This window comes from Penicillium nucicola (genome assembly GCF_028828085.1).
Source record: "Penicillium nucicola strain IBT 29836 chromosome Unknown utg000001l, whole genome shotgun sequence".
Lineage (NCBI taxonomy): Eukaryota > Fungi > Ascomycota > Eurotiomycetes > Eurotiales > Aspergillaceae > Penicillium > Penicillium nucicola.
Genome location: NW_026643125.1, coordinates 4,009,846 through 4,029,065, shown reverse-complemented (window position 1 = coordinate 4,029,065; position 19,220 = coordinate 4,009,846). Strand labels below are relative to the sequence as shown.

General features: G+C 51.8%; 6 protein-coding genes across 6 annotated transcripts; 3 read left to right on the top strand and 3 right to left on the bottom strand.

Moving 5' to 3' along the window:
- Nucleotides 1–290: 290 nt before the first annotated feature.
- Nucleotides 291–2,885, bottom strand: pakA (mitogen-activated protein kinase kinase kinase kinase STE20; the record flags this gene model as incomplete). Its single annotated transcript, XM_057123947.1, has 5 exons — nucleotides 291–395; nucleotides 444–778; nucleotides 831–930; nucleotides 985–1,275; nucleotides 1,335–2,885. The coding sequence occupies 5 exons, from the start codon at nucleotides 2,883–2,885 to the stop codon at nucleotides 291–293; spliced, it is 2,382 nt and encodes a 793-aa protein (XP_056989680.1).
- Nucleotides 2,886–4,255: 1,370 nt separating this feature from the next.
- N7511_001521 (SMP-30/gluconolactonase/LRE family protein) lies at nucleotides 4,256–5,330 on the top strand (the record flags this gene model as incomplete). Its single annotated transcript, XM_057123946.1, has 2 exons — nucleotides 4,256–4,974; nucleotides 5,024–5,330. The coding sequence occupies 2 exons, from the start codon at nucleotides 4,256–4,258 to the stop codon at nucleotides 5,328–5,330; spliced, it is 1,026 nt and encodes a 341-aa protein (XP_056989679.1).
- Nucleotides 5,331–8,335: 3,005 nt separating this feature from the next.
- N7511_001520 (uncharacterized protein) lies at nucleotides 8,336–9,459 on the top strand (the record flags this gene model as incomplete). The annotated part of the gene is made up of 3 exons (XM_057123945.1): nucleotides 8,336–8,596; nucleotides 8,679–9,149; nucleotides 9,214–9,459. 3 exons carry the CDS (start codon nucleotides 8,336–8,338, stop codon nucleotides 9,457–9,459), a joined length of 978 nt encoding a protein of 325 aa, XP_056989678.1.
- A 370-nt stretch (nucleotides 9,460–9,829) lies between these two features.
- Nucleotides 9,830–11,522, bottom strand: N7511_001519 (putative nucleoside transporter; the record flags this gene model as incomplete). The annotated part of the gene is made up of 3 exons (XM_057123944.1): nucleotides 9,830–10,323; nucleotides 10,386–11,070; nucleotides 11,181–11,522. The coding sequence occupies 3 exons, from the start codon at nucleotides 11,520–11,522 to the stop codon at nucleotides 9,830–9,832; spliced, it is 1,521 nt and encodes a 506-aa protein (XP_056989677.1).
- Nucleotides 11,523–12,830: 1,308 nt separating this feature from the next.
- N7511_001518 (putative RNA binding effector protein Scp160) lies at nucleotides 12,831–16,847 on the top strand (the record flags this gene model as incomplete). Its single annotated transcript, XM_057123943.1, has 4 exons — nucleotides 12,831–13,200; nucleotides 13,252–13,499; nucleotides 13,550–15,827; nucleotides 15,877–16,847. 4 exons carry the CDS (start codon nucleotides 12,831–12,833, stop codon nucleotides 16,845–16,847), a joined length of 3,867 nt encoding a protein of 1,288 aa, XP_056989676.1.
- A 1,126-nt stretch (nucleotides 16,848–17,973) lies between these two features.
- N7511_001517 (cytochrome b5-like heme/steroid binding domain-containing protein) lies at nucleotides 17,974–18,800 on the bottom strand (the record flags this gene model as incomplete). The annotated part of the gene is made up of 3 exons (XM_057123942.1): nucleotides 17,974–18,141; nucleotides 18,315–18,441; nucleotides 18,682–18,800. 3 exons carry the CDS (start codon nucleotides 18,798–18,800, stop codon nucleotides 17,974–17,976), a joined length of 414 nt encoding a protein of 137 aa, XP_056989675.1.
- Between the last annotated feature and the right edge of the window lie 420 nt (nucleotides 18,801–19,220).

Below are 19,220 nucleotides of genomic sequence, written 5' to 3'. Positions count from 1 at the left end.
AGAAGATAGAACTACAGAAACCTAGATGGAAAGAAATGGACACAGATGTAAACAAACATAAGGCGAATATTGCAAACATGCTCATAAATGGAATCATTTTCATCAAGGACGATGTGTTGGGGAATAAAATAGAGGTAAATTGGGTACAAAGTATATCAATCCCACGACGTATGGCAGTGCACGTCGGGATCTAGAAGAAACAGTGGAGGTAACGGGGTATCTGAGCGAGGCGTCAAGGAGATCAAGTAAGACGCAAATTAGAAAACCGAAACATAGGAAATCGTAGTCATTCAAGCACCTCCTTTTTGGGCTTTTTCTTGGGCCCGGCTGGCACGAGCAGCCTTGACCAAGGGGGCGAGGTGCGAAAGGGGTGCACAGAAGGACATGAATGGGTGCTAAAGCGCGTTAGTACAGGCTATAAAACTAGCGTGGAATGATCATACCTTCAGGAGGTCGTGTGCCGATGCCCGCTTCTCAGGGTCAACCTTCAGAGCGAAGTGAAGGAACTCGCGGAAGATCGGCGTGAGGTTGTGTTCATCTTTAATGGTGGGTGTTCCGTTGGTGGCAATGAGGTACAGCGCACGCAAAGGAGACTCAGTCAAGTATGGTGGCTCGCCCTCAATCATCTCAATGGCCATGATGCCCAAACTCCAGATGTCGACTTTGCGGCCATACTCCTTGCGGGTCACAACCTCGGGGGCCATCCAGTATGGGGTACCGACCATAGTGTTCCGCTTGTTATGCGACTCGTTGATTTGGGCACAGAAGCCGAAGTCAGCTAGGCGATGTTAGTGCACTCTTCATTGAAGGCCAAGACAGGCGTAACTTACTCAGCTTAATGTTACCATCCAAAGAGAGCAAGATGTTGTCGGACTTGATGTCTCGATGAATAACACCTTTAGAATGCAAATGCTGTAGACCGCTCAATGTCTGAAGAGAATAATTAGTACTTTCGAACCACCTTCACTAGTACTTGTGACTTACCTCTCGACAAACTGCTGCGATTTGTGCTTCACTCATGATGTTAAAAGTGACAACATCTGTGAGACTGCCACCTTCCATGTACTCCATAACTACCCAAAGATCCAACCCATGCAGGTAGCTCTCAAGGAAGTTCACAATGTTCTTATGCTTGCTGTCTTTCATAACGAGAATCTCGTTGATGATGAGCTCCTTCTTGGGTTGCAAGTCCAAGTTCATCTGCTTAATCGCAACGCAGTTGTTGCGAGGAAGTTCATACGCGGTGAACACACCGCCTGAAGCACCTTGACCAATCTTGTTGAGGTTGTAATAAATAAGTGTGGGATCGCCTTCGCGACAGATAGACATCAAACGCGAACGAATATCCATAGCAGTGCTTTGGCGCTGGCGCTGGCGGGGTCGGGCAGCCGGGGAGCACGCGCAGAGGGCGATACTCCAGACGACAGATCGGGTGCCGGAGTAGTGGTTGATGTAGAGATAGCTGGGGGCTGCTGTGCTTGTTGGCGCTGGCTGCGATTGCGATCCAGTGCCTGCTGTGCTGCAGCCATGACCTGCTCCTGCTGCCGTTGGTATTGTGTTGGGGACGCGATCACATTCGGGGCATTGGACACATTCGGGGTGTTGGACGCCGGCGTGCCATTTCGAGAGGTGGAGGGGCTGCGATGAGGTGAAGGTACTGCTTCGGCCTCTGGTATTGTCGGAGTGCCAAAGGAAGAACCATAGGTGTCGAGCTGGGGTCGTTGTGGTTGTTGGGCACTGTAGGCATTCGCGACTGGGGGTTGCGGCGGAGGACGGGATGGGGTCATGGCCGGGGGCTTGGGAGGGGCGCGATGCGGCATCATACCTCCCAGTTGTGGGGACATGCTCGGTGTGCCTGCTGCTGGCCCGCGTGGAATTGGTGGTGGCGCCCGTGGGTTTTCAAAGCTGCTCTCGTGGTTTTGCGGGAATCGTGGACTGCCCGGCGGCGACTGTCCCCTTGGACTCGTCGCCTGCGCATTATCGAATTTATGCCAGACTTCATCGTCACTATCGCCACGGGTGTTCTTTTCGTAGAAGCGCATAATGTCCATCATAGTTTGCGGGTGCTCCTCCTGCTCCTTCTTGGAGATACCATTCTCCTGAAGTAACCGCTGCCATTCCTTCGGAAGACCCGTGAATTGGCCAGTTTGATTATCGTAACCGACATGGGTCACATGGACTGGATTCTCCGGGGCTGAAATTTTCATGTTGCGACCGGGGGAGCCCAGCATACTGTCCACGAACCTGGAGAAGCTCGCCTTCTTGCTCTGCCTCGTTCGTGGCGCCGGGGGCACCGTGCCATCATCGGAATATCGTTTGGCATTCGCCGCCCGTTCCGTCTCGCGATGGGCAAAGGGATCCATCCGTTGAGTCAGGGTGGTGAAACTGGCTGACTGGCGGAGTGAGTGGCGCCCACGGTTATCGGGGCTGGCGTGTTGAGATTGGGGACCGGGCGCTTGCTGCGAATGAGGGTTTGCTTCGGCGCTATTCTCGTCCAATGCACTGAGCATGCCCCGGGTTTCGTAAGGGGCGCCTAATTCATCCGAACTCTGCTCGTTGTAGGAAAAGCGGTTGGAGCTGCGAGTGCGGGACCGGGATGAGAAGTTGGAGAAAAAGCCGCTGGATTCTTCGTTCGAGGGCGACGGCCCGCCACTGTTCTGTTCCAGTGATGAGGAGGAAGAGCCGAATTGTGCGTTGGATCGCGACCGATTATGCTCGCGACTACCGCTGGGAGAGGAACGAGGATAAACGGGGGCGGAGGGGGTGCGTTTGAGCGATGTGGTGCTTTGATGACTGCGAAGAATGCGCGAACTGAAGCTAGGGGGATCCTTGTGAAGTTTGCTCGACGCTCGGCGGAATTTCAATGGGAAATTGTCCTGATTCATGGTGGGTAGATTTTCTGTCTCTACACGAGACAGATTGAAATTGGGCCGGAGGAGGGGTCAGACTGAATTATTTTTTCTTCTTCTCTCGACCAACCAGAGAACGAATCACCGAGTCCTCCAAGATGAGGAATGGAAGGTTGGAAGGGAGTCGGAGATCGGAAATGTGAGGAGGAGAGAAGTCACACGTGGAGACAGGAAAAGGGGAGTGGCTGGGTTGACAGGTAAACGGGCAATGAGAAACAACCCTTGGAACTGACCTTAAGCCTAAGAATAGCATCTGTTAATCCTCCGATATCAAAGTATAACTCGCTCACTTTTGGCACTTTTGTCTGCTTTACTCGTCTGTTACGACCTAGGGCTTATAATCTGCCTCTTACACCAAACCTAGCCTTTCTGTCTCTCTCCAAGGTTAAGAGGTTCAGAGTATCTGAACCGCACAGATCCCTTCATTTCTTGTTCCTCATTTCCGGCCAGGGCTTGTCTTACGTTCTGGGGGTGCCAGTCCACGGAACTTATCACCTGGTATGGTTCGTTCTGATGGTATCTCCAAGGCTTCAAGTTCTCATCTGGGCACCTGGGCCAGGTTCTCTACTTATCTCACGCTGTTATCTGCCTCGGGGGACGGGAGCAAATCACCTCGACAATGAGACGCCCATTGGATTTTGAGGATCCATCGCTACTGGCTGACTCGCTATATCCGGGTATCAGTCGCGATTGGATGGACATACTCTGGGAGACTTTGGGAGCTTACCCATATCTGATCATGCAGGGGCCGACTCGGGGGTAAGACTGTGTCCGATGCGCTTGCTATTAGGTTATACTCGGGATCCTTCTCGATATGCTATACTGCTATACCTGGGGTAGAGTAGGCAAGTATCGCATCTCTTCAAGCTCCGTGACGGACCAAGTGAAGTGGATGACTGCATTCTGAAGATAATTTCGGCTGAACGCTCTTTCGGTATAAGATCGACAGCGCCCTTCCCCCTATCCCAATGCTAATTTTCTCCGGACATGAGCTCGGGGAGTCGGGGCCATCTTGAATTTTATACCATGTAATATCTATTCGTTTCTCATGGCCGAAGATCGGAGGTGGCGCCCTAGTCTTCGGATTCTGCAGCACAAGGGCCCGAGATCCGAAAACGCAGGAAAATAAGACCTCCGAACTACCTCTGAACAACCTCAAGTCAAAACTAGAGACATCTTCAGGCACAACTTCGGTGAATTTCTTGTGGGGCAACCGATCCAGATGGGGATACTCCACACAATAGAGAGTAGGGTTTTGCAGGATTGACATCATCTAAAGCCTCTTAAAAGGCGCCCTTTCCCCCCTAAATTCCATGTTCTAGCGATATCCAGTCTCCAGAGTCAAGATGGCAGCCCATACCACCCAAGGCGGCCAGGTCAATGCCACAATCCCCTCGGCATTTGCCATATACAACACCAGCTTCCTAGACATCATCGGCCGAACCCCCAAACTAGACCTACTCGTGGAAAACAATGACTACCCCTTCGCCCACGAAGCAAGCGTCTACATTCCAACCACAAATGAGCTCTACATGTCCAGCAACATGTTCACTGACCCGTCAACCAACGAAACAACAATCAAGGTCTCAAAGGTCAGCTTGAGCAAGTATCCGCTCACAGCCGAGATCGTCAACACCACCGTACCCATGGCGAACGGCGGTATCAACCACGACAATGGCATTCTGTGGACTGCCCAGGGTGGTCTTCATGACACAGGTGGTCTGGTCCAGATGTCTGTCACACCACCGTACAAGACGGAGATGCTTCTGGATTCCTTCTATGGCCGCCAGTTTAACTCGCTGAACGATGTGGCCGTGCATGCGGATGGGTCCATCTGGTTCACGGATCCTATATATGGGTCTCTCCAGGGAATTCGCCCGAAGCCTAAGCTGCCCAATCAGGTTTACCGGTATGATCCGGCGACTGGGGATGTGAGGGTCGTTGCTGATGGATTGGGACGGCCTAATGGAATAACGTTCTCGCCTGATCAGACGGTTATTTACATCACTGATACGGCGGAGACCATTGGTGATGGGTCTAAGGATAACACATTGCCGGCTACTATGTAAGTTTCATTCTAGATATGGAGTGCAGCTTGTTGCTAATTTATCCAGCTACGCGTTCGACGTTACTACTGCCCATGGCCAGCCCTTCTTGACCAACCGCCGTGTCTTTGCTATGCCCGGTGTTGGTATTCCCGATGGTATCAAGGTCGATACTGAGGGCAATGTCTATGCTGGGTGTGGCGATGGTGTCAATGTATGGTCCCCCGGCGGTGTTCTGCTTGGCAAGATTCTTATCAAAGACGGCACTTCCAACTTCTCATTTGGTCGCAAGGGCCGCATGTTCATTCTCAACGAGAATAAGCTTTACTCTGCGCAGCTGGACCGTAAGGTTCAAGGTACTCTTGTGAAAGTCTAAGTGTCGGGTTGGCCAGTTGCCTCGGACTTGCAGTTGGGACATCTTTTGGTAAACACGAGGAACGCGCATGTTTTCGAACAAGACATATGATAGCCTTGGAACCCATCGTGTTCACTGATATATACTCAAAAGTCATCCCCAGTGCATGTATAGATTGATACAAAGGATGAGATTCCATTGATTCTACGGCCTACTGCAGATAACACATCAAGTGACTTGCCCGTGACTCAAAAGAGGGCTCTTTCGCATTGTTTATCGACATCTTACTACTTCCGATAACTTATTTGAACAGTCATGAAAACGAATAGAATGAGCACATGAGATTTCACATCTAACACACCCCTGAATATAGAAATAACAGTGTTGAATACAAATGTTATGAGCCTCAGTTCCAGGTAAATATTCACATATTTATACAATGACCCCTCCAATTTTTAAATGAGCCCAATACGGAGGAGATGATACTGGACCAAAAAGAGAAAACAAAAAAAACAATATGTTGAACTAAGCTGATATTTATGTTGACAAGTTCAATTGAGTGGGTGGATTGAGCGGATATAGCTCAATATTGATCTATGCCATAGCAGAAACGTGTTGCTTTGATTTCAGATGTTGTCCCAGGGGTAACCTGTCTCAATCACGGCTGCCCTGCGGAATATATTAGAGTTGATGACACCTTGAACCACCGTGATGCCCCCAGTGTTCGTGTCTTGAGCAACGACATAGCAATCTTGTCCATCCAAGGATTCCGAATAGCTCGGTCACTCTGTCACCGACGAATAGCCAGGACGGCTGACCACATCAGGAAGCGAACGTTTTGAAATCAAACACAGATCATTGTAACCGGCAGGGTGTGGTTTGTCGTTGCGTGGGGTATCATAGTGTACAAGTGGGTTCACATTATGATTCTGATCTAGTGAGGTTAGAACTGGATATAAGAGTAGGCTCATGTTAATACTTCATCTGAGGGTAAGTAAAATGATGTCTTTGCTACAAGATGGTGGGTGGGGCAGGTTGACACCTGAACTGTTAGGTTCAATACATGTTCTGGACCACTTCACTGATGTTGATCGGAATCTACAGTAGATTATTTAAGGTTATTCAGAATGGTAATTACAGCCGAGGATAGAAGATCACTAGTCGCTATATCAGGAATGTAAATCTCACCCTGTCGTCAGCACTAATGTCTCTCCAGGGCTGTGTTGGCTCCATACTTTTGGCCTTCCACAATTCTATGAGATTGCCTATCGAGACTGGGGCAAATTGCAGGTTAGTCGCACATAGATTTGGGGCATAATGATTTGGTTTATCTACGGGTTACGAGGCTGGTAGAATCATGTTCTGAGCTTCCAACGTTCACTTATATATCCGTCCGCGTTCCGCTCTCACATTCCCAACTTCAACTTTCGAACTTCCAACCCATATCCAAGTACATAGAGCATACAGAAATCGTAATTATCTGAACCATAACTGCCCCCACGTATCACCGCCGACACGGAGGTTCTCGGAAACAACCACTCCACCCGACCAAGGCTGTGGTGCAACATCGACTTGATGTGATGCAATCGCCTGATCGACGTTGAATGCCCCCAGCGTGGAACCTGGACGCAGTCTAACTGATCTCTCTGCATCTCGCATCTCGACTATCGGCTAGCCAAGACTATGTCGTAGATTAATTCATAGCCACCCCCAGACTTAGCGGCTTATACGGACCTCTGGGATTCAGACATAGCGGTGTGGCGAGAAACGGATCCAATGAGTATGAACCAAGACTCAGCCCAGGTCAATCATACTATATTCTCGAACATCATTGACAGGAATCCTGACAGAAAGCTCAGCCAAGTCACTATTTACAACAAAGTTTAGACAGAAGCGGGGGTCCAAAGAGGCTGAAAAGTCCACCCTGATTCGACGATATCCATCGATGACATCGGTTGGGCTGGTGGCTTCGGGTAATATGTTTAGGGTCTAACTGCACATGTAGGTACACTTCATCATCTGAGCTGATTGTCCCGCAAGATGGCGATTCCCAAGCGTGTCAACTGAGAGCGACGATCTACAGGACAGTAGATGATTCCTTCGCGTGACCTTTATGACTTAATCGCAAATGTTAGATTTGAGGTCCGATCTCCAAGCCTTGGAGCGGGTGATTGGCCTTAGCGGTCCACATTTGCAGATCTTTGCTCGGACCACAACAAGCGAAGTGTCAATAAAAAGCCACGCAATGTGTACCCGCAAATATGATGAGTATCTGTCGAGAGAAAGTAGTAACCAAACAGAACTCCATTTCAAAGCTCACTGCTGACTGGGTAGAGATTAAAATAGGACTGAAAGTTTACAGATTGTACATAGAATTCGTTAGCGCAAAGGGGAAACCAGTGCTCCCTTGCTGAAGCTGAATGTGGAACCAACACACACTTGCAGGACCACTGTCGTATTACCCCTGTTGCCCAGAGACACTGTACCTCGATCGTGTGTGATGGTCACAGATGTGGGGAATATGCAACTGATCCAATGTGTACTGTACTGTGTATCTGTTGGGCTCAAGATGCGAGACATCACATCAGGGATGGCAAACTCCTAACAGTAGTCTCTCCCTTTGTTAACCATTGTTGTGTTGTGCCGTTGCCTATCCAGTCAGGGATCCACCGAACAACGTAGCAATACTCCTCTGTTGCCATCGGCTTTGAGCCCATCCCTTTCGGGGCCCCGAGGCCATGTAGACCCGGCTCAATACTGACATGCGCGCCTTACATGACCGTAGCCGATGGACAGGGGTCACCATTCCATGATTGGACGATAATTTCTCCCGTGTGGAAAGGTCATACTCGAGGCCCAACACCTGGCGCACCTGGCGTGGGGATGAAAGGAAGCTGCCAGGAGCCGAGCATTGTCCGATTCAACATAAATTGGACCTGCTTTCTCGTGTTTTCGTTTCTTTTTTTCTTAACCAAGCAGCCTTCTTCGACAACCTTTTCTATCCGCCCTCCTCCCTCGCCCCCATCATGCTCGGTCTCTTCGTTCTCTTGACCTCTGCCCTAGTTAGTGCATACCCTAACCGGGGTCCCTGCACTGGGGATTGCTGGACTCATGATCCCTCTATGATCCAGCGAGTATCAGATGGAAAGTACTTCCGTTTCGCTACTGGTACTGGAGTCAACACCCATACATCGCCATCAGTCAAGGGTCCATGGACAGATGTAGGCGCAGCCCTGCCAGATGGATCAAATATCCACATCGACGGAGTCGACAGCAAAGATATCTGGGTAAGAAGACCAGCAAATAGTCCACCAGCACAGTTTGTTGTTGGTGATATAACATCAAGGTCCATACTTACAAACGATACAGGCCCCTGATGTTCATTACCAGAACGACCAGTACTACATGTACTATGTACTCTCCAAGATCGGCACCCAAAACTCAGAAATTGGAGTAGCAACATCGAAAACGATGGAGCCCGGTTCCTGGACTGACCACGGCGTCGTCGGCCTGCCCGCCAACACCAACTACAACCGCATCGACCCCGCCTGGATCACCATCAACGGCAAGAACTACATGAACTTTGGCTCCTTCTGGGGCGACATCTTCCAGGTCGAGATGGAGACCCCTCTCAAAGTCGGCTCAGCTACCCCCTACCAGATCTCATGGAACTCGACTCTCAACCACCGCGAGGAGGGCTCGTTCGAGTTCAAGCACGGCGACTTCTACTACCTTCTCTACTCCGCTGGCATTGCTGGAAAGTACACCAAAGACTTCCCTGCTGAGGGTGCTGAGTACCACATCCGTGTGTGCCGTTCCCAGACCGGCCTCGGTGACTTTGTATGTTTACCATCAAGCAACCCATGCATAACTCGTTGGATGATTTGCTAACATGAATACCTAGGTTGATGCCAACGGCACCCCTTGCACCCAGACCGGCGGCACTATGCTCCTCTCTTCCCACGGCCAAGTCTTCGGACCTGGTGGACCTGGTGTTGTCAATGATAAGGACCTCGGTCTTGTCATGTACTACCACTACTACCCTCTCGCCAAGAAGCAGAGCACCACTGTCTCTGACAACTCCAACTACATGTACGCCTGGAACGCCCTCGGCTGGAAGGACGGCTGGCCTTTCGTCCAGGCGCCTTAATGCACATAATTCTCGTGGCAGGCCCGCGAGGCCGCATATATATGACTTTCCCTTCTTCTCTTGTCAATGATTGGGTTCTATACTTTTGTGAGAGTATTGTGCTCGTTTGTTCGATACCCATGCCGTCTTGGCGCTGTTGATATACCTGTTTACGGTGGTCGGCTGGACACGTTAATTATATAATATTTGCCCTACGGGCTAATGGACAATGAATTATAATTATTTGACTAGACTTTTTATGATGTATTCCTGTGAATCGATTTATCTGATTTCCAGCTACCACTCGTAGCTTACAATCATAGATAGACCTAGACCTTCCCAATTCACACATTCCACGGAATCCCAGCAATTCCTCCCAAACACAATCCATTCAGCGTCCCACATACTTCAGCTCCAGTATCCTCAACGGCAGATAAGAAACCGAAGTAAACACCAGCGCCAACTCGTTAGCAATGTCACCGCCATCCTCCCCAATCATAGCAGCAAGCGCACCAACATAGTACGTCTCCACCATGCCCACAATCCAGCCAGCAGCACCACAAAGGAATGCCGCCAGACCGGCATACCCGACTGGCATGCGGGAAGGGGTATCCCACGCATCGAGATCATAGTTGGCCAAATTTCCTTTGCGGAAATAGTAATGCTCAATGAACAGAATGGCGAAGAAGGAGGTATTCCAATAGCCGAGTAGGGAGAGGAAATTCTCGAGCACGTTGAGGAGTTGGTTCCGGCCTGCGATGCCGAGGGCAAGCACACAGCCGAACACTAAGATTGACCAGAGTACCCGTGGGACTTTGGCGCAGGGTTTGGCGAATAGCTGGGCCGAGAGGGCACCCGAGTAGATTGCGATGACATTGACGCCGACTATTGCCGTGGTTAGTATGGGTGTTTATCGATAAGGTTGGATGGGATGGGATGGTACATACTTCCAGACAGAACCAGCAGGACCAGGAGGAACTTGGCAAATCCATCCGGGTAAATGATCTCTCTCAAGATCTCACCGATGCCCCCGTCATACGCAGCGCTCCATTCGGGATTGGTGTCCAGCGCGGAGCTAATACAAGCACCGAGCAACATGCCAATGCAAGTCGGGATGGTAATACCAAGCGTGGTGTACAAGAAGATCTTGATCTTCGGGGTGTTGACTGGATAATGCACGTAAAAGTCCGAGACAATCGAACTCCACGAAGCACTCGATCCATACATCACACTCATCAAACTGAGCACATTGCCAGAGCGAGTGAGGCCCGTGAAAGTCGTGGGTGGCGGGGACAAATCCGCACGATGCGCAGCTTCACCGTAGATAATCATAAAGATAATGAAAAACAAGATCCAGGCGTACTTCTCATACAGCAGGACGCCGCGCAATCCGACAAAGCTGAACAACAGACTCACGCAGGCGATGATGACCACGCCGACGGCGATGGAGACATGTCCGTCTGAGACAGCGCTTAGGGCTAGCCCGCCTGTGATGCAGTTCACAGAGGCCCAGCCTAGCTGCTCGATCACGTTGAGCAGGGCGATGATCGAGGCTGGGTAGTAGCCAAATGAGTATCTGGCGATTGCTACCTGGCGGAGACCCATGCCCGGCCCCATGGTTGCGCACCAGCCCTAATTGCGGGTTAGTTTTGCCCCAGCCAGAAAAAAGTTTTTTTTTAAAGAAAAAAAAAACGAGCCACGAAAATTGAAAACCCCAGAAAGGATGGAGATAGAGAACGTACTGTCACCATGGCACCTAGCAATGTCGAAAAAATCACAATAGGAATAGTCTGCCCCAGCGAAAGACCAAATTCCCTTCCCAGGAAGCCGGTACTGAAACAACTGATATTCATCGTCGCAGACGCCCACATAAACGCCATCACGACTGAACTCGGCGACTGGCGGTTCTCAGGATGGACACGGTCAAGACTATGCGATTCAACGCCCATCTTGCGGTCCAGCATATCCTCATAGTAGCGCATCTTCGCAAAGAATCCCCGTGGTTTGACGGGGTCGTCTTGCTCCACCGCAGAGACATTGAGCTCGTGCTCGCCCTTCTTCTCCATGTCCATGTCCATGGCCATTGTTGCTGTGACCCTGAGGCTGGAGAAGAAGAAGAAGAGAAAGAAGGAAGAGAAATTTCGGAAATGGCCGAGATAGAGGACTATCTCCCCGCACGGGTGGGTTGGGTTAGTGCAGTATACACCTGGGATTCGCCCCTATCTGTGGGCCTTATCCGGCTTTGTTTCTCTATTGTGTGGTTTGATCCGGTTACTCTTGAATGTGATTGTTGATTGTCAAGTCATGGATTGGGCTTGTTCTTGGGGGTTTATATCCGCCAAGACATTGATATTTTCTTTTGCCAAGCATCCATATCTCGTCTTAAGTTGTCTACGTTTTTGTGTTGGAAGGTTAAGCTTTTGCGGGAGGGAAAATCCGACACGTTTTCCGTTTTTTTTTTTGGTTTCTTATCTGCGGGAAGTGTCAGGTTGGACACTGGCCACTCATAGGTCAATGCTATATTGCATTCAGTTCAGTACTGTATATCTTGTCGGGTTGGCTGTGCCATGGCCACCTTCCACGTGCTCTCAGCAAGGCCCTCAAAAGTCAAAGCTAAGAAGTAAGGAGAGAGAGGGGGGATTCAAAGGTATACAAGCATAGCCATGCATGGGGTTCTACTTGGTTCTGTTCTTCGCTTGCTAGTTCTGTCTGATATTAGCGAGCCTCAATGGGGTCCGGAGTAGAACCCAACAGAATATGTTGGAGCCTTGACTGGTGAGAAGGTGAACGAAAAGTCAGCCATGGTCATCGAAGTGAATTGAAGAAAAAAAATGAGATGTCAAATGGAGAGTCTCCATACAATGGCAAGTGGATGAGAAATCTGGGAGTTCTGCGGGCTCGGAGAAATCCCCCCGGAGACTCGAGCTGGCCTTTTCGGTCACTTTTGTGTACTTCCGGGGTTCGAGACCTTCACCTTCACCTTAACCTCACCTTTCGTTTCTCTCCTCCTCTCCTCCCTCCCTCTCACTTCAGGCGGTTCTTCTCCCACCCCTGTTCTTCTCTTCTTTAATTCTTGGCGCTTCTTGGTTCAGTTCGCCACTTTTCCACATTGCATCGTTGCGGGCATTCTCCTGAATCGACCGGCAATCACCTATAATATAACCGGTTTTCCTCAATTCATTTCAATTCGGAGGAAACAAATCTTTCCACCTGTGAGTGTTAATTTGCTACTCCGCCATCGATGCAGGCTCCGCCACTGTGCCTCCCCCCGGTGATGTGTCCCCATTCCATACTGACCCGGACCCAGTCCCTATTGCAGAATTCTTGTGCATAGGCAATTCTAAAACCCGTCTCATACTCTGGTCATCCCCACGCAATTGAATTCCTTCGAAATGGCTGCCGAGGCCCCCTCTACCAACGGCGGATCTCTTGCCGCCATGCTGGAACAACAGCACGCCCTCGACGAGGCGCACAAGCCCACCGTGGAAGATGTCATCGATGAGGAAGACCTGAAGCACCCTCCTCCCGCCGCAGCCAAGGTTGAGCCCACCCCCTCTGCCTCCGCCGAGACCGCCTCAGCACCGGCTCCTAAGCCCGCCACCAAGCCCGCCCCTAAGAAGCCAACGTTCGATGTACAATCGGAGGAGTTGTTCCCGGCTCTTGGCAGTGGCCCCAAGCCTTCCACCCCCGCTGCGGCTACATGGGGTGCTAAGAAGACTGGCGCGGCTGCCGTCGCAAATGGTTCGCCCGCTCAGCCAATGGGTATGTAAATCCACCGGAGATCGATTTAAGGATATTCTGACGGTAGTATAGATATCCCCCGTATCATGACACTTCCCGGAAAGCACATGGAGCAGCTTCGTCTTGCTCCATCGCAGATGCTCCCCCGCGGACAGCTAAAGAAGCCTCTGCCTGAAATTCTTCGTGACATTTCTCGTAGATCTAAGGCTACTGTGGACATGCGCGGTGGCCCGGGTGGCTCTATCATCTTTGAAGGCAAGGGCTCCGTGGATGCTGTACGACAGGCCCTCCGCGAGGTGGCTCAACAGGTTGGATCTAAGGTATGTGGTTTAAATTATTTTATGCAATTCGTTCTAACCAAGTAACTTAGCAATCCGTCCGTGTCCCTATCCCTACCTCCGCCCGTCCCCACATCATTGGTCGCCAAGGTGCCGTTGTCCAGGACATCCAGGGCCGCACTGGTGCCCGTGTGCAAGTTCCCCGCGCCGACGACAACTCCGCCGGTGCTGAGGAGGATGATGATGATACCATTGACGTCCTGATCGAGGGTGATGCCGTGGCTGCAGAGATGGCCCGCCGAGAGATCGAGGCCATTGTGAAGGAGCGTGGCTCAAACATGAGCTTCCGCTTGAAGACCATCCCCCCCGAATTCTTCCCATTCATTGCAGGCGCACACGATGCCAATCTGCGCGCAATTGAGGAGCGCACAAAGGCCCAGGTCAATGTTCCCCGCTATGATACTTGGTCAAGCCAGCCTCCTCCCCAGGAGGCCAACCCTGGCCAGATCCAATTCATGGCTTGCCCTGATAAGCACATTTTGATTTCCGGAGAGCGCGCTGCCGCACAGGAGGCGCGTGCCGAGATTGAGCAGTTGGCTGCCAAATTACGCCAGCAGCTCACCCTCCGCCAGTTGGCTATCAACCGTGGTCAGCACCAGTTCATCCTCGGCAATGAGGCTGATGCTCTGCACAAGTTCGTTGAGCAGACTGGATGTGCGATCGTTCTGCCTCCCAGCGAAGACGAGAGCGAGTTCCTGACCATCACTGGTCCTGTCGACCAGATCGAGGCTGGTATTAACCACGCTATGGATCTTGCCACCAGCATGCAGATGGCCAGCATTGACCTGTCCCGCCAGCACCCCACCGCTCCCGCTGGCCCCGTTGCCCACGCTCGTGCTCTGTCTCAATACCTGCGCCGCCGCCAGGTCATCAAGGAGCTCGAGTCGGCTTACGATGCCCGCATCGCTCTCCCTCCCAGCGTTGATGGACCCGTTACCTGGGAGGTTTACTCCCGTGACGGCAAGAACACTATCCGTGCCCGTTCCGATATTATGAATCTCGTCCAGGCTCTCCCTCCCTCTAAGCTCCGTCACGTTCCTGTCGACCCCTACTTCCACCAATACCTCCGTAACCGCAGCGCCAGCGCCCTCCAGGGTGACTATGGTGTTCACCTTATGGTTCCCGATGACATTAACAGCCCCGAGGTCGTGCTGGTCTACGAGGGTCCCTCTTCCACTGCTGCCCGATTTGAGGTCCCCAGACAGCGTCCCTCACCTGCTGAGGTTGCTGCGTTTGAGAAGAGCCTCCAGGAGGCCCAGGAGTTCCTCCTCAGTGCCCTCGGCGACCAAAATGATATCATTGCCAAGTCGGTTGCGATTCCCGCCAAGTACCAGGAAAAGGCCCGTAAATTCATCATCCGTGAGCAGGAGGCCAAGGGCGAGGAGAGCATCCCCGTCCGTGCTATTGTCGGTGAGCCCAAGGCTTCTCAGTGCCAGGTTTCCCTCCGTGGACCTTCTGCCCTGGTCAATGAGCTTGTCGCCAAGTTGGAGGCCTTCGTTGTTGAACAGGAGCAGGACGATCTGGAGCGTGGATACACCGTCAGCTTCGACTTCCCCCAGAAGTACGCCAACTTCCTCATCGGTAAGCGCGGTGAGAACATCAACAAGCTCCGCGAGGAGTTTGATGTTGACATCAAGGTCGAGAACGGCAAGGTTGAGGTCAAGGGCCCCAAGGCTAAGGCCGACGCCACCCGCATGCGCATCATCAACATGGGCAAGAAGCTGGAGGATGAGACCACCCACATTCTCAAGATTCCCGCCCAGTACCACCGCGAGCTGATCGGCCAGCGCGGAAACCAGGTTAACCGTCTCCAGGACCGCTACTCCGTCCGTGTCCAGTTCCCCCGCGCCACTGCCACTGCCAACGACGACGTCGCCGAGACCGGCAGCGATGCTGGTGCCGCCCGTCCCAACCGTTCCCCGCAGGCTGCTGATGAAGTTCTGGTCAAGGGTCCCAGCAAGGGTGCTGACTCTGCCCGGGACGAGATCCTCAGCTTGCTGCAGTGGGTCATTGACCACGGTCACTCTGCTACCATCTCTGTTGCTCAGAACCAGGTCGCTTCCTTGATTGGACAGCGTGGTCGTGAGATGGACAAGCTTCGTGCCGATACGGGTGCTCAGATTGATGTTCCCAACGCTAACGATGCACCGGATGCATCTGGCCGCGTTGCCATTCGTGTGAAGGGCACTAAGCAGCAGGTTGCCGAGGCCAAGAAGATCTTGCAGCAGCGTGCTACTGAGTTTGACGCTACCGTCACCAAGTCTATTGACGTGGACAAGAAGTACCACAAGGCTCTGATCGGCGGAGGCGGTACGTTACAACCCACACTACATTTATTATCTTTACTGACTCTCTGTAGGTGCCAACATCCGTAAGATCGTTGTCGACGCCGGTGGCCCCAACGACGGCAGTGCCGCCAGAATGGTTCGCTTCCCTCGTGCTGAGAGTGCCGAGTCTACCATCCGCCTTGAGGGCAATGGTGCGATCGTTGACAGCATCATCACTGCCATCGAGGCATTCGTCAAGGAGCGTGAGGACCAGGTCACCGAGATCCTCGAGGTCCCCACTGCCCAGCACCGCATGTTGATCGGCCGTGGCGGTGACACCCGTCGTGGTATCGAGTCCAAGTTCAACGTCACTCTTGACATCCCCAAGCAAGGCTCGGGCCGCACCGACGTCAAGCTCAAGGGCCCCAGCACCGCTGTCGAGAGTGCCAAGGAGCACATCCAGTCCATGCTGAAGGACCAGCACGCCGAGACCGTGGACGTCCCCCGTCACCTTCACCACGCCATCGCCGACAACGGCCAGATCTTCCGTCGCCTCCGTAACGACCACCAGGTCACCGTCGACCACGCCGGCCAAACCGTCCCGGTGAACACCACCTCCGAAGAAACCCGCGACGCCAACGTCCCGGATATGCCCCTGATCACCGATGACCCCGATGCCCCCAGCGACGCCCACTCCTGGAAGGTCATCGACAACAACGTTGTCGCCGACTCAACCGCCAAGCCCTTCCCCTGGGTCCTGACCGGCTCCCCCGAGCACGTCGCCAAGGCTCGCGCAGCCATCGAAAAGGCCATCGCCGGTGCCGCCGCCCAATCTGCCACCGGCTATCTGATCCTGCCTGATCCCAAGACCTACCGCTACGTGGTTGGCCAAGGTGGCAGCCAGATCAACGCCATCCGCAAGAAGACCGGCTGCCGCATCAACGTGCCCAAGGACCAAGCTCGCGGCGAAGCGATCGAGATCCGCGGTAGTGCTGCCGGACTGGACGAGGCAAAGGAGATGATACTGGAAGCGGTGCAGAATGGCTTGGCCGGTGCGCGGTAAAATATGAGCCATCTATGATAGTTTCTCTGGAGGTTCATTTATTCTTTTCTATTTTTCTCTACATAGGAAGCCGACTCATAAATACTTGCGAGCGAGCGGGATCGCCTTTGGTGCTGTTTTACTTCGTTTTGGACTCTTCTTTTTCGTGTTCTTTTTTTTTGGTCCTTCCACACCTGTCATATCTATTTCCCTGAATATTCGTTCTAAAAGAGTGTGTTCTTTCTTCTTATTCGACTGTGTTCTTGATCTATACCTGTGCATTTCGCAACCCCCTCTTCTCTCTATACCAAACAAAAATCAGATCGTGTTGACTATCAGATGTGACGTCCCTTGATCATAGTGCACTACCCCTAAACGCAACATAGTCATATAACATTATTTCTGTCCAACTGGAATCATCAAAGTCGGGTCACCTCGCCGACACCTTCCAAGTCGAACCAGAATCCACAGTCATACTTCTATGGAAAGAGAACTCGAACAAAAAAAGATAAGAAGACCATAGAACCCCCACGAAAGGCCAAGTCTGCAATCTTCCCCGCACCGATTAGAGGTACTGAGAAGAGAATCGGAATCTATTTCTCTTTTGGGCCTGACTTTCCGCCTAGGGCAGCAATTCTTTTCCTTTTTGACCGTTTGATAGCGGAGAATCTACTTTGGATATTATTCCCGGGAGATATTGTCACCCGTGGACTATTCGTATAACGGTAATCACGGTTTATCATTTATAGAGCAGGATTGTTGAAATCATATCCAAGAGAAAACAAAGAATGAAACAAGCACCAGAAAGAAGTCCAGAGATTCAGGTCCAGCTCCAATATAATTAACCAAAGAGTATAAGCATAAAAAGAGAAAAAAAGAAGAAATCCGAAAGAAAGCAAAAGTAACACATAGACCCAAAGCCCGAAACCCTCACTCGGTGCACGTTTTTAGCCATTGAAAACGAAAAAAAAAGAACTGGTTCATGCTCGTCTTGATCTTCTAATTGCTGTAAACATAGCAAGATAATGCACATTCACATCTGCACAGCTGCACATACAAATATCGAAGCATTCGCATTCGCATTGGTACTGGTATCTCTTCGCACTTCACGCGCCACATCCTCAACCTCAACTTCAACTGTAACCGCTTACTGTTGCTGCTGCTGTTGAGCCTGGAGGTAGTTGTATGCGCCGTAGGCGATGGCACCACCGATGAGGATGACGGCGTAGAGACCGACACCGAAGCCGGCGGTGGAGGAGGAAGAGGAGGATGAGGAGGCGGGGGCAGCGTGGCTCTGGGGCGCGGGGTCGCCAGGCTGAAGAATTGTTAGTATGTGATTTCTTGATTCTTGGAAGTGTTTCCTGGTGTGTGGTGTGTGCATGTGGGATCACATGGCAGGCTGCCGAGGGTGTAGAGAGAGAGAGAGAGAGGTGGCATGTAGGCTGTGGTGGAATTGGGGATTCCAGGGACTGGGGATTCGATACGTACCATGCGCTTCACTGTGCCGACGAGGAGACCGTCGAGAATCTCACGCGCCTCGTCACTGTGGCCGACATCTTCGAAGGCTTCGGTGCTGTCCTGGCCACCAACATCGAGGAGGACTTCTTCGCCACCACTGTGGATTATGTTAGCAAGACTGCTGCTAGGGTGACTGGAGAGTGCGAAAATCGTGGAGTTGGCGGTGAAAAGATATTATAGGGGAGAGGTGAGGAGAACGAGTTCTGTTGGGATTTTTTTTTTCCCTTTCTCGCGACCCCCCTTTTCGCTATGCGCCTGGGCAAGGGAGGATGAATCATCACCCCAGAGAGAGGAGAGGGGTTCTAGGATTGTGAATATAGACACTGGGTCAACGTACGGGTGCTCGTCGACGAAGCTGGTGCAGTCGTAGACCTTGTCGTGGACGATCAGGTAGAGGTCCTTCTTGGTGTTGTGCTCCGCGATTTGCGAGTAGGTGAATTCCTGTGATTCAGACATGATGAATTAAGAGATCTGTCGGCGATGGGAGACGTGTTAGCGGTCTGTGAGAAGTGCAGGAGTGCAGGAGTGTGTGGTGTGAGAGGCCTAGGCTCGAAGAAGGCGGACCAGGCGCAGGAGCAGGGCACGAACGGGGAAATTGAGATTGACACAAGGACAAGCCACTTACAGAAGGTGAAGGGCGAAGGTGAAGAGCAGAAGAAGATGCAAAGGTCCAAGACTCGGAGATCCAAAGGAAAAGGGAAAGTTGGGACGTGCGCCTGAGCGGTCTCGGTGGGGACTGTTGATGCCGCGAATTACACCCGAAAGAGATCCGATTATCTGCTCGGCGCGACAGCGTTGGGACGGACCTTGGTGGCAATAGAGAACTATTCGCAGAAGTATCTTATTCACTATGTTCGTTCCAGTCGAAAAAAAAGT